The sequence below is a fragment of the Bufo bufo genome, chromosome 3 (genome assembly GCF_905171765.1).
Source record: "Bufo bufo chromosome 3, aBufBuf1.1, whole genome shotgun sequence".
In the NCBI taxonomy this organism is placed as follows: Eukaryota; Metazoa; Chordata; class Amphibia; order Anura; family Bufonidae; genus Bufo; species Bufo bufo.
This window is the reverse complement of record NC_053391.1, coordinates 318,664,160-318,677,737: the sequence shown is the minus strand read 5'-3', so window position 1 is coordinate 318,677,737 and position 13,578 is coordinate 318,664,160. Positions and strand designations below refer to the sequence as shown.

The 13,578-nt window shown below is 46.0% G+C and overlaps 1 protein-coding gene across 2 annotated transcripts in view; it reads left to right on the top strand.

The window, feature by feature from the left end:
- Positions 1 to 13,578, top strand: part of ZCCHC17 (zinc finger CCHC-type containing 17) — a 39,361-nt gene that overhangs the window by 8,232 nt on the left and 17,551 nt on the right. For both annotated transcript variants that reach the window (XM_040424318.1, XM_040424319.1), the window contains exons 3-6: positions 6,455 to 6,512; positions 6,607 to 6,707; positions 9,167 to 9,258; positions 9,337 to 9,437. In XM_040424318.1, the coding sequence (XP_040280252.1) occupies positions 6,455 to 6,512; positions 6,607 to 6,707; positions 9,167 to 9,258; positions 9,337 to 9,437 (352 nt within the window). The remainder of the gene's footprint in view (positions 1 to 6,454; positions 6,513 to 6,606; positions 6,708 to 9,166; positions 9,259 to 9,336; positions 9,438 to 13,578) is intronic.

Sequence of the window (13,578 nt, the reverse complement as noted above, 5' to 3'; positions counted from 1 at the left end):
TACATTACAATAAAATCATCCGGTGCTGGCAGATGTGAGGTACATTTTCCCATATGGGACAACAGTAACATCAATATATAACATCACCTAGTGGTATATAGCTCACTTCCTATCCCAATATTACCCACAGTAATACAACAACAAGGAAAAAAGAAAAACAGTTTTATACATTTTGAGCCGAATGCATATGAGATGGCAGCGCCGTGATTGGAGAGGCGCACCAAGACCCCCATACCTTCTCGAATTTCTGAGGACACTTCCTGTTACCATACATTATTCTTTCAAAAGGCAGTATCTGATTTACCAACGCTTTCCATTGACCTATGGTCGGCGGCCTATCCGCCATCCAACGAAGTGCTATTGCTTTCCTGGCCAGGAATAGGGTCTCTCTTCGAAATGTACATGCATACAAAGTGCGGCTATCACTTTCCACTATTCCCAAAAGGCAAATCTTAGGACAACAGGGTATTACCTCTGTGATCAAAGAAGATAGAATATCCACTACCTTTTTCCAAAAGGGTTGTACATACCGACATTCCCATATAAGGTGCCAGAAATCCGCATTATTTTTAGCGCATCTATGGCATCTAGTGTGATCTATCCTACCCATTTTGTACAACCTGGTGGGTGTTAAGTAGCTCCTGTGAAGTATGAATAGCTGAATCAGCCTATTATTAAGAGAGGGTGATACATTGGGCGGTGAACTCAGAGCCTCTGACCATTCCTCATCAGTAAGTTGTGGCATTCTCTCTTTCCACCTAGTCTCCACTATCAGAGGTTTGGAACGTATTTTAAGATCAAGGAGGTGCGTGTATAAGGTCGAGATCATACCTTTTGGCCCCTGGGTCTTAAGTATGCCTATCAATGGATATTTGGAAATGGCTCGTGTGTCCTTGTGAAATTGAGATTGTAGGGCATGTCTCAACTGCAGAAACCTATAAAAATGAGATCGCAGAACCCCTATCTTCTCCTGAAGCTGAGTGAAAGAGTATATAATACCTTTCTCATATAAATCCCCCAAAGTGAGTACACCATAGTTTTCCCAAACAATTCTACCCTCACAGTGCATCAAGTGTGGGAACACAGGGTTATCCCATAGTGCAACAGCATCAGGAAGGTCTTGGTATTGTTGAAGTTTTGCAGCTCTCCAAACCTGATGAGCTAACCTGTGTATGGGCAATATTCGGCCGTCTATAGCCTGTAAGTTTTCTAGAACCGGCCACAAGGTTGAGAGTCTCAGATTGTGTCTCAAGTAGAATTCGGAGTTCGGTATAGGTGTTTGTGTAACCCAAGTAGTCAGAAATCTCAACTGTCCTTCTAAAAAGTATAAAAATAGATCGGGCATAGCCGCACCTCCCTGCTGCCAACCTCTCTGTAAAGTAACCAAAGCCAGCTTCCTCCTTTCTTTTCCCTATACAAATTTTGTAATTGCAGAGTGCAAACGCTCAAAGAAACTCCTCGGAACTGGAGTATAGGCGTGCTCTAATAAGTATAATGTCTTGGGTAGGAGGACCATTTTGACAAGATTCAATCTGCCCATTACGGATAGAGGCAATGTAATCCAGGATTTGAATTTGTCTACAGCGTAAGATTCAATGGGAACAATGTTAAGCTGGTGGGACATTGCTGGGTCTTTGGTAATAATGATACCCAGATATTTAAAAAGATCCACCACCAAAAGATTGTGATATACAGGGGGCCAACTCGGGGACCATAAGGGCATAAGGGCTGATTTGGACCAGTTGATGCGCAAACCCGAAAAATTACCAAAACGATCAATAAGCTCAGTTGCCCTCGGTAGAGATGTATCTACTGAATCCATAAATAGAATAAGGTCGTCTGCATACAATCCCAGTCTGTCCTCCCTACCTCCCAATGACACCCCCTTAAAGATGGCATCCTGACGTACTCTAATGGCTAGATGTTCAATTGCCACTGCAAACAGCAGGGGGGATAAAGGACACCCTTGCCGGGTTCCCCGGTTTAATGGGAAGGAAGAAGATAAAGAGCCATTGATCAGAATATTAGCTGTGGGGCGATGATAAAGTACTCTTATCCAATTGACAAAAGTGGGACCGAAGCCAAAGCATTCCAGGACCTGTAACAGAAATGGCCATTCAATTGAATCAAACGCCTTGGCCGTATCTAGAGAGGCCAAGGCCCACTGTCTGCCATCCGCCCAGCCCATCTGTGCCACTACCTGGGTTCTCCTGATATTACTAGAGGTGGAGCAAACTGGTATGAAGCCAGATTGATCCTCATGAACAATGGAGGTAATCACCTTATTCAACCTATTTGCTAAAATCTTGGTTAGAAGTTTATAGTCTAGGTTTAATAGGCGATAGGATCCACATTCCAAGGGGTTTTTATCAGGCTTCAGGAGTATTACAATAGAGGCATCATATAATAAATCAGGGAGATGACCTCTTTCCAGGGAGGCAGCGTACATCTTAAGCAATTGAGGTCCTAGAATATCTTCATATTTAGAGTATACTTCAAGAGGAATGCCGTCTGGGCCTGGGGACTTCCCTAAATTCAAACCCTTGATGGCTGCAACTACCTCTTCCAACATGATCTCTTCGTCAAGAAGCCCCCTGTCCAAGGGGGATAATTGAGGATGAGTCACCTCATCAAGATATGTTCGGAGTTCAGATGGGGTATAATGAGTCTGTGAGGTATACAGTTAACCATAAAATTATTTGAATCTATTCAAAATCCCGCTAGGGTCCTCCACCACAGTACCTTCTGTATTCTGAATGCGGATAATAGGGGGAACCATAGTGTTACGTCTGACAACCTGGGCCAGGACCTTCCCCGTTTTGCCACCATGTTTAAATGCTTGTTGTTTGAGGAAGAAGAGCTTACGGTCACTCTTTTCTTGTAAGCATATCATATACTGTCTGCCTTTTAGCATCCAATCTAATCTGTTCTCCTCAGAAGGATTAGAAACATAAGTATGCTCGGCTGTCTTACAAAGTGCGCATAACTCCTCCTCCCTAAGCCTCGCGGCCTTTTTGATGTACGAGATGGACTATTTGACACATCCTCTCAAAAAAGCTTTCAGGGTATCCCAAAGGATAAGGACATCACTATCCCCTTCTTTGTTCAGATCTAAAAACATTTTCAATTGATCCGGTATGCGATCTGTTATGGTCATCAGGGATAGCCGGAACGGGTGAATGCGAAGACTGTGGCCTCGTGTCTCCCCGCCAGGCGGAATCAACGTTCCCACAATAGGAGCATGATCAGACTGTCTTTGAGGCACATACTTTACATCAGAGATTGTGGAATAAGCCTGCGCGTCACATAACAAATAATCAATGCGGGACAGCGCCCCCCCTTGAAGGTGTAAAACAGGAGAACTCCCTATTAGGATTCCTTTCCCTCCACACATCTAGCCACCCCAGCTCCGAGGTAAAGCGCCTAAGCCTCTAATCACATGTACGGATAGGATAGTGCCTTCACGGGAATTGGCCTGAAACCTATCCATTGCCTCACCCCCCACTAAATTCAAGTCCCCCATGTACAGTACCTTATAAAACGGAAATTGAGCCGCGAAACCCGCTGCAGCTTGTAGGACAGAGAGGTTGGCAGGAGGAGGTATAAATAAATTGAGTATAACATAGGGTACACCATTAAAATGTGCAAACACAAAAATATATTTGCCCTCAGGATCAGTCATTTCTTGATGTACCTCCCACCTAACCGAGCGGTGAACCAGCATGGACACCCCTCTAGAATAAGAAGTACCATATGCACTTCCTGCCCATTGCACCCATGGCTTATGCAATCTACCCTCCGTTTCGGCTGTGATATGGGTTTCCTGGTGACATAATATGTGTGGATTGTATATGCGGACTTGTGCGAACACCGCCATACGCTTCCTGGGACCTCCCAGACCGCGTACATTCCAGGACATAATCGTTACAGGCGCCATGAGTACTGAGGGAATATTAATGAAAGGGACAGTCCAGGAAACCCAGAATCACATGCTTTAAAACTACCACAGTAATGTATACCACAGCAATAAATGATACACCAATTGACATACACACAGTTAGGGCTCATTCAGACGGCCGTATGCTGTCCGCAAAAATACTGAATGCTATCCGTTTTTTTGCGGATCCGCAAAAAAACGGATAGCATTCAGTATTTTTGCTGACCCATAGACTTCAATGGGGCCATCTCCTGATTTTCACGGACAAGTATAGGACATGTTTCATTTGTTTTGCGGAATCGTGGAATAGAAAAGGGCCCCATAGAAGTGAATGGGTCAGTATCTAATCCGCAAAAAAACGGATCCGCATTTTTGCGGATAGCATACGGCCGTCTGAATGAGCCCTTAAACAGATAACTCAACAGCAATTCCCAGCATGCTGGGTAATAAACATGTTTGGAACACAGAACTTCAGTGACCATGAAAGTGGGGAACCTGCACAGTGTAAAGGTGGGTCAAACTGGTGCAGGTGAGATAGCTGGCTCCCTAGATAAATGATCAGCAATATGTTTCATTTATGTCCACGGGTCTCTCACACCCGTTAGTTGGCAGGTATAATGATCACATGTAAGTCCAATAAAACATTCACTGCCCATAATAGAGACAACATAAGGTATACATATCCGATCCCGGACAATAAAATATATAGCTTCCCTTGAATAAATATCACCTCATCTTTGGGGCGCATTCCTAGGTCTCACCAAGAGCCAGTCCTCGGCCTCTCTGGGGTTGTTGAAAAAATGTGATTTCCCTCCATCTAGGACCCTCAAACGGGCGGGGTAGGCCATGGAATACTGCAAATCGAGATACCGCAAGCGTTTCTTAATAGATGTGAATGTGGCTCTCTTCTTCTGTAGCTCCGCTGAGAAATCCGGGTACAGGGATATGTTGGCAGATCCGAGGGTAATGGTCTGCTTTACTCTCGCTTTAGAAAGAATGAGGTCGCGGTCCCGCCAATTGAGCATTCGGGCAAGAAGTGGTCTTGAAGGGGCCCCAGGCGGGGGCATCCGAGCTGGAACTCGGTGAGCTCTCTCCACTGCGAAGGCCGCTGAGAAGGACGCGTCCGGAAACGTCGATTTGAACCATCCCTCTAACAATGTAGCAGGATCGGATCCCTCGGTCCTCTCAGGCATACCAAGTATGCGGATGTTATTTCTCCTCAAGCGATTTTCGAGGTCGTCACATTTCTGACGCCACATCTCAACTGCTCCTTCCACAGCAGATACTCTAGCTGCCAGAGGTCTGGTCGAGTCCTCCAGCTCGGATACTCTTTCTTCTGTGAGCCGGACCCGCTCGCGCAGTTGTTGAACATCATGGCGCAGGAGGCCTAGGTCTACTCTGACCTCCTCTATCTTGCCTGTGAGACACGACTGGCATCCCATGATAACTGCCATCAACTGGCTGTGGGAAGCTTGCAAGGTTAGCTCTGGTTCCCCCTCTGTCTCTGTCATCAGGATTTGCCCAGATTGTCCTCTGGTTTGTGGTGCACGAAGAGAGGAGGTAGCGGCGGCGCCATGTTGCGTCTCCTGCCGAGCAAACTCCTTTAGGCGATCCGCCGCTTGTTGCGCTTTACTGGGACCCATGACCAGGATGTTCGGTCTTTTAGGGTTCTTGGGCTCAGGTTTCGGGCTAAATATCTGGGATACCAGCGGCAGGATTAGTCAGGATTAATGCTTGGAGCCGGAGCAGCTCTCAGACACGTCCGGCCATGGCGGCAGTTAGCCACGCCCCCACATCTGCGTTTTTAAATCTGGCAGGCCGTTCCAGCAGAGGCATTCGTCCTTTTTCCAGCATGAGTGCCGGGTCTTGGCTAGACAAAAAACTATGCATACACTAGTTATTGTCGGTCTGAAACCCATGCTGGAAACCAGCCCGATCCCCATTGGATCCTGTTGTAGTCAGTGGGGTCCGTAGGTGAGCGGCCAGATAAGGTGAAATCCGGCAGGCTTTTCTTCTACCAGATTCAGACACCGATGTTTGGTTCATTAGCAGTTTCACATATACAGAGATCATACAGCATCTGAGGAGGCATTCAACACATAGAAAATATGTAATGCATGTGTACATAGGCTCTCATAATCTATTCTCTACCGATGTACAAAGTCTGTGGAACTGTCGAGCACCGCCAAGAACTGCTCCTGGCTGTTTCCCTCCGCCCTATAGACATATGATGGAGTCACAGTGGTGAGGAACGAGGCCCAAGCCCCCTGTTCTTGTGATTTGTGGTGGTCCCAGTCATCATACATGGGTCATCTATTCTTCAAGCAGGTTATAAATGTCAGTTGTGGGAAAGCCTCGTAGAATGGGAGTATGGAGGCTTGTGTACACAGTGAAGCTGATTGGCAGCTGATAGACATTGCTTTTCTCAAATGTAATATACTATACATTAGTAGATAAGTAAGATCTTTTTATGTCTGCTACCAGTTGTCAGATATGGTTTTTTGCTATTCTCCACAGGTTGCAAACGTGACCGACTATGGAGCATTTATTAAAATACCAGGCAGCAGAAGGCAAGGTAACATGGATGGATAGTCCTGTGTTCTCATCCTTCACATAACCTGTTGTAAAATAACCCCAGATGTTCATCTTATCATCTTTATGCTTCCCAGGTCTTGTTCACAGAACTCATATGTCATCGGCCAATATTGAGCGTCCGGCTGAAGTAGTGGATGTCGGAGAGAAGGTGTGGGTGAAAGTCATCGGCCGTGAGGTACAGCAACTGACTTTTTGTGTATGGAAAGTGGGTTTTACTATTGACAGAGCTTCCACTATAGATAAGTCGTATGCATTCATGTCTAAGTGCACATTTCATTCTTGTCCATGTTCACACAAAACATCTCTAGTATCTCTGGGACATATTTTTGAATGAAAGAGCACTAAACGCATATGAAAAACTATATGTAAGAAACTACTGCATAGACACATCCTAAGAGCTTCCACCAATCTGATCTGAACTTTGACCTCTGATTCTCTAATTCTATAGTGTCCAGACCTTTTCAATGCCAGTTATACTACCACATCACTAGTGATGAAGGCAGACTCTTAACACTGTATTATACCGTGCCCATCTGAGGTTTCCGTGGAGGATTTCCAAAAAACAAACCCTCAGACATGTATAAGTTTAACAGCTGCCATTGAGTGGCAGCCATCACCTATAGGTGCCCCAATAGGGTGCCTATAGGTGATGGCTGCCACTCAGCTTTTACTGACTGAATAGCACAGTCTACTGCTCTATTCCATGCAGTAAAAAAACATCTCCATGAGGGATACTGGCCTAAGTAAGAGTGTCCTTTTGGTCTCCATCTGGTGAATAGGGGTCTGTGGACCTATTTAACAGAGGTGCCGGTAATTTCCCAGAACTTATGGTAAATGTATAATGCTAAGGCTAATTTCACATTAGCGGCAGCCTTCACCCGCCGGAACAGCCTGCTAAATTTGTGCTGCTGCTAGTGCACGTGTGCTGCCGGAAGTCTGCTCCGGCCCCATTGACTGCCGCGCTGCGGCCGGAACTCTGGCCCGCCACCATTATAGTCCATGGGACCAGAGCTGACTTCCGGCGGCACGCATGCACTAGCGGCAGCACAGATCCGGCAGGCTGTTCACCCGCTAGAACAGCCTGCCAGAGAAGGCTGCCGCTAATGTGAAAGTAGCCTAACACAGTTCGAAATGACCCTTAGGCCTCATGCACACGGCCGTTCCGTGCATTGGGGACCGCAATTTGCTACCCCAATGAACGGGCAACATCCATGCGGCGGCCGGAACAGATCGAGTCCGTTATCTGTCCGCACCGTAAAAAAAAGAACATGTTCTTTTTTTATTTTTTTTGTGGTGCGAAGACACGGACAGAAACACCACGGAAGTACTCCGTAGGGCTTCTGTGGGCTTCCGATCCGTGCTTCCGTTCCGCACCGCATTTCCCAGATTGCGGACCCGTTCTAGTGAATGGGTCCTCATCCGTGATGCGGTGTGCATGAGGCCTTAGAATGTTATTTCAGATTTCCAGGATCTGGAATCACTTGGCTGCACTAAAAAGGTTAGAGTACAATACAGAGTCTCCTTCATTTTGGAAATGAATTTGATGGTGAATGTATCTATGACGTGTAGAAAGAGCATCTTTAAGTTCCTAAATTAATGCAGAATACTTAATCTGACAAAAGTCCCCCCATTATCCTTATTACTATACCTATTTAGTGTTATGTTTTTGCATACTCTAGTTTCTGTGCCACTATTTGTGAGCTACGGGGGGCAGCTCTAGGAGAGGTCCTCAATGTTTGATTGGTCGGGGTCTAATCTCGGGACCCCCGCTGATCATATTGACGAAGATGATGTACCCCTTTTCACAACTCGGGGGACACTTACCTCTCTGGGATCCCCATCTTCTCAGTTTACACGGTTGGCAGATACACCTCAAGAAGCCACTTGCAACACCATACTTTTGGATGGATACTGGCTGCAACCTGCTTTATTAACTCTTGTCACATCAAGACCGTGCACTTCCACAGCAGTCGGTGCCAACACAGTACAAAACAAATTCTAGGCTTTCTGGCCACTAACTACACATGACTTTGTCCCTTCCTAGTTCCCCATACACAAGTCCCAGTTCATACCAGTCCCCCAAGCCTCAGCACTGCCTGTCTCTTCCTCAGGGAGCCCTGTTGGAAGCACTCCATTTAGATGAGCTCGTCGGCTGGCTGCTAAAAAGCCTCATCAGCCCATTTGTCTGAAGAACAGAGGAAAAACTCAACTTTATCAGCCAAAGAGGCACCATTTTAGTGGCACCAATATGCCACACTGCCAGCTCCACTGACACCCCCTCCTGTGAGCTCTGTAGGCCCTCAATAGTCTACATAGACAGCGGCTTGTCTGTACCAGTGGTTGCGCCTGGTACTGCAGCTTGTCCCAATTGGAGAAGGTGCAGTACTGGGCACAGTCGCCTGCACCGATGAGCTACTGTAACTGTGAGAACAGTGAGGGAGACACAGTCCAGGCAAGTATAACATCCTGGATCCTGTTTTCAGAAGTGTGATGATGGGTGAAATCTTGGCAGATATTGCTCATCTCTGTATTTTTAACAGACCAAACTTCAAATTATCGCGCCCGGTATGAGGGTAACTAGATGAAAGAGGTTGTGGCATTTTAGAGTGACCAATGTAGGCATTCTTGTTTCAGATAAAAGATGGGAAGGAAAAAATCTCCTTATCCATGAAGGTTGTACACCAAGGAACTGGAAAGGATTTGGACGCCAATAATGTGGTGCTGGAGTAAGTGATGACCGAGTTTGAGATCTTCTTTGTCTCTTTACATCTACTGTTTCCATTAATGCCATTTGCCCTCTTTAGGCAAGATGAAAGAAAAAGACGGGAGTTCAGGGACTACAGCAAGCAGAAGATTACACTGGAGGCAGTGCTGAACACTGTGTGTAACAAGTGCGGCTGTAAAGGTAGGACGTACACAGCCATAGCAGGATAAGCCATAGTCCCCTTATTATGACCACTTCCTACTTTCAGGGTCGGAAGCACGTAGCTCATGAAGGAAGTCACGTGTCGTCGTTGTCTTGGGTAAAGGGGGCAGTTTATCAGAGTTGTAAAAAGAGATTATTGGCTTTTAGGCCAAGGGTGGCAGTATCTGAAGGAGACTAATAGTCACTGCACCTTTGCGTTGGCAGAAAAAGGCTGCGATTTTCGCAGCAGTATGGGAATTGGACCTCTGCTAATTGGCAAAGGGTTGCCTTCTCCGATGAGTCACATTCTCTGCACCATTGAACAGATGGTATGTTGCTGCGCCAACAGATGATACAGTACAGGCGAGAAACTTGTATAGAGAAAACCACGCACACTCTATATGAAATCTGCAAAGTGGATTTAGTTTTACTCCAAAATTGTGCAGAATAGTGCAAAAATAATAGTAAAAAAACGGAATTGCAGGTAAATTCAGTTAATTCCCTTTTTGTCTGGTAACAGACCTATATATTACAGCTCTGAATTCTTGGTTTTGCCGTGTGTTGTATCGTTAATCTTGTCCGATGAGGCTGCGATATATGGGACATTTTGGTCGTTATTGACCTTTATCAATCTATTGCTGTAACATAAAAGGAGAACATGAATATCTGGGGGTTATTTAGAAGTACTATATGTCTAAGAATATATAAAGTTGCTTCGTGTCCTGTAACAAGTAGCAATAATATACAACCAGAGTGGGTACATAGGTATAAATTAGAGCTATTTAAAGTAACATAACATGTGTTAGCTGGCAAATATAGTGCTATTCTATCAAGCTACGAGGTGGAGAGGGGTAAACATAAATTAATACATCTCAAGGTACGAGGTGGAGAGGGATGAGCATGGAGCAATGCAGGTAGTATATGGAACAGATGCCGGTTTGGAGGAAACTGGGGGGAACAAGGTATTGGAGGAAAAACAAGCTTACCCAAAAGTGTGCTGTTAGTCCACAATCGGACACAATCCTATCTCAGAGCTGCGGTGTGGGGCAGTGGTGTGGGCGTTCTTAAATGCGCCCGGGATCCCTCACTTCTGTTTGCGCACTGTATGTAGTTAACGTGTGTACCGGGCGTGCTGATGCGCCCGGGATCCCTTACTTCCTGTTGCATGGAGCCGGCGCATGAACGGTAGGGGCAATGAGCGTTGGTAGGGAAGGCGCACGTGCGCTTGTGTAGATGAGGTAGCAGCGGCCATATTGGAAAAGGGTGTGCATGCGCTGTGTGGTGCGGGTAGTAGCAGCATGCTGTGCTTGGTGTTTAGTTGCATAAGTGTACTGGTGGCCATGTTGGAAGTGGGATCTGTAAATAGGATGAAGGTGGGGGGGGGGGTGTATAAATGAAATTGTGGAGTAGATAAGAAGTAAATGGGATGGATAAGATGACTGAGTGAGAGAAATTAGAAAATGATAGGATATAAATTATGGAGAATTTTTTTTTATAAAGGAAGAATGAAAGAGTAAAAATTAAATAAATGAGATAATATGAAATAAAATATGGAGATGAATATGTGGAAATAGTAGGGAAAAGGGGGAGAGAGTGTAAAAAAGGGGGGGTGGGGGCAGGAATTTTGAAATGCTGGCATTCAGGGCCAGGGGTCGTGGGTGGGTAGAGGGATACTTCCTCTTTTTCTCGAGTGTTTGGGGGATAGACATCTGAACGCTTCTATGGGACAGTGTGGACATGCTGAGTAACGGTGGTGTTGCTGCCACATTCTCTGTTTGCGGGGTGGCAGGTGCCACTGTCACTCTAGAGGAAGAGGCCGAGACCACAGCAGAAGAGGGAGCAGGAGGAGGCTGAGATCTTTTGTGGTTTTTCAGGTGTGTACACCACTGCAGCTCGTACTTTGCATGTAGATGCCTGGTCATGCAAGTGGTGCTCAGGTTTAGAACATTTATGCCTCGCTTCAGGCTTTGATTGCACAGCGTGCAAACCACTCGTGTCTTGTCATCAGCACATTGTCTGAAGAACTGCCACTCCAGGGAATTCCTTGGAGCTGGCTTTGGAGTGCTCAGTCCCTGGGTGCGGTGGGCAGTAGCAGGCATACAGACTAGGGGACGGACACTCTGCTTTTGCACCCTGCTCCCTCTTTTGCTGGGCGTCTGGCGCTGTGTGACCAGCACATCTTCCTCCGAACTGCAAACGTTACTTGCATGACCTTGATTCCATGTGGGGTCGAGGACCTCATCATCCTCCACATCATCCTCCACATCATCTTCCACCCACTCTTCACCCCTGCCCTCCTTGCTGGTCTGCACATGGCAGAAAGCCGCAGCAGTTGTCACCTGTGTTTTGTCATCATTATCATCATCATCGGAGACGTGCTGCGGTGGTCCTCCTATGTCCACATTCGGAAACCTAAGTGGTTGTGCATCAGTGCACTCAATCTCTTCCACTTCTGGGGTAAGGATAGGTGGATGGCCCACGGAAACCCCGCCAGCAGAGTCATCAAAAAGCATAAGAGACTGCTGCATGACTTGGGGCTCAGACTGCTTGGCTGATTTGGAAGGTGATGAGGTGAAAGACAGATGCTTATGGGCTGCAGGTGCCAACTCTGTCTCCCACCTGGTCCCCTGCTGAAACCGCAATGTGAAGGAACTGGAGGCACTGTCAGCCATCCAATCTACTACCGCCTCCACTATTCGTACACCGGTATTTGGGCCTACAAAATGACGCTGAATGTCCTGTCGCCTACATGCACCTGAGGAAAGTGTTTCATTTGGGCATGTAGGTGGCAGAGATCGACCACGTCCTCTCCCTGCAACAGGAGCTTCACTAGCACCAGGTCCCTTATTTAATGCTCTCCTCATTCTTTGAGGTCACCCACCGAACTAACAGTCGGATTAACTATATTAATTTCCCTGTCACTAATAAAGTGCACGTGTATCTCACACCAAAAATGGGTATATGTCACCCATCGAACTAACAGACAAATAATTATATTTTTGTGTCAGGGGTGCAAAGCTGGTGTATTGCACCCGCAAAAAAATAATTATAGGTCACCCACAGAACAAATAGCCAGATTCCTAACACTCTCTCCCTCGCTTCAGCTTCCTGTCCCTGCACTACTCAGAGCTGATGGGCGGTCCTACATGTGATCCAGCTTGTATAGAGGCTGGGGGGGACACATGATGCATCGGCCAATCACATCCATGCCATAACTAGGCATGGCTGTGATGGCTTCTAAGTGCCCACAGCTTAAAAGCTTGTTGATTGGCTTTATTAAATGCCCGAACCAGAACTTTTCTGGCAAAGTTCGGGTCCGGGTACCCAAACTCACAAAGTTCAGGTTTGCTCAACACTAGTCGTCGGTAAAAAAAAAAAAAAAACTCTTGGAAAACCATTTTAAACAACAAAGGCAAACGAAAGTGGGTGGTCCTTAGAGTCGCTGTACTTTCACACATTTTTATTTAATAGAGAGTGGTGTAAATATCACATTTCAAAAACAATTGATTTGAAAAATATGCCTACAGTCACCTGAAAAGTCATGGCCACTAGGGGTCTCACTTCCACCCAAGTTGCAGTCCACAGCCTGTTGTCAGGCAAGATCCGTCCGTGGTAACAGAGACACTGAAAACTGCTGAGGGCAAATAGGGACATGTCAGAGCTAGCTGACAATCACAGGAGCGTCTCCTTTTTCTGTAAGGGCTTATGCACACGACCGTTGTTGACCGTACTGTAGTATAGTTCAGCAGCCAATGTGGTTATAACTTAAGAAAATATATTGTACCTCCAAAATATTGTTTCGCATACTCCACTAAGATGATGTAATAAATTGATTCATAAACAGCCCAAGAAAAGATTAACATTTTAGGGAAAAATGTGTACTATTTCAATGTGCAATGGTATGTGATTAATATTTGTGCAAAAAAGTTTTCTATAGGAACTACTTGAGTTCCTAGCTGGTAACGGTGATCTATGCGATACGCAGCACAGTGGCTTAGTTGCCTTGCAGCACTAGCGTCCTGGGTTCGAATCCAACCAAGGATAGTATCTCCATGGAGCTTGTATGTTCTCCCCTTGTTTTTGTGGGTTTGCTCCATACTCAGATTTTCCTCAGGGTACTTTTGATTTTCCTCCATACACT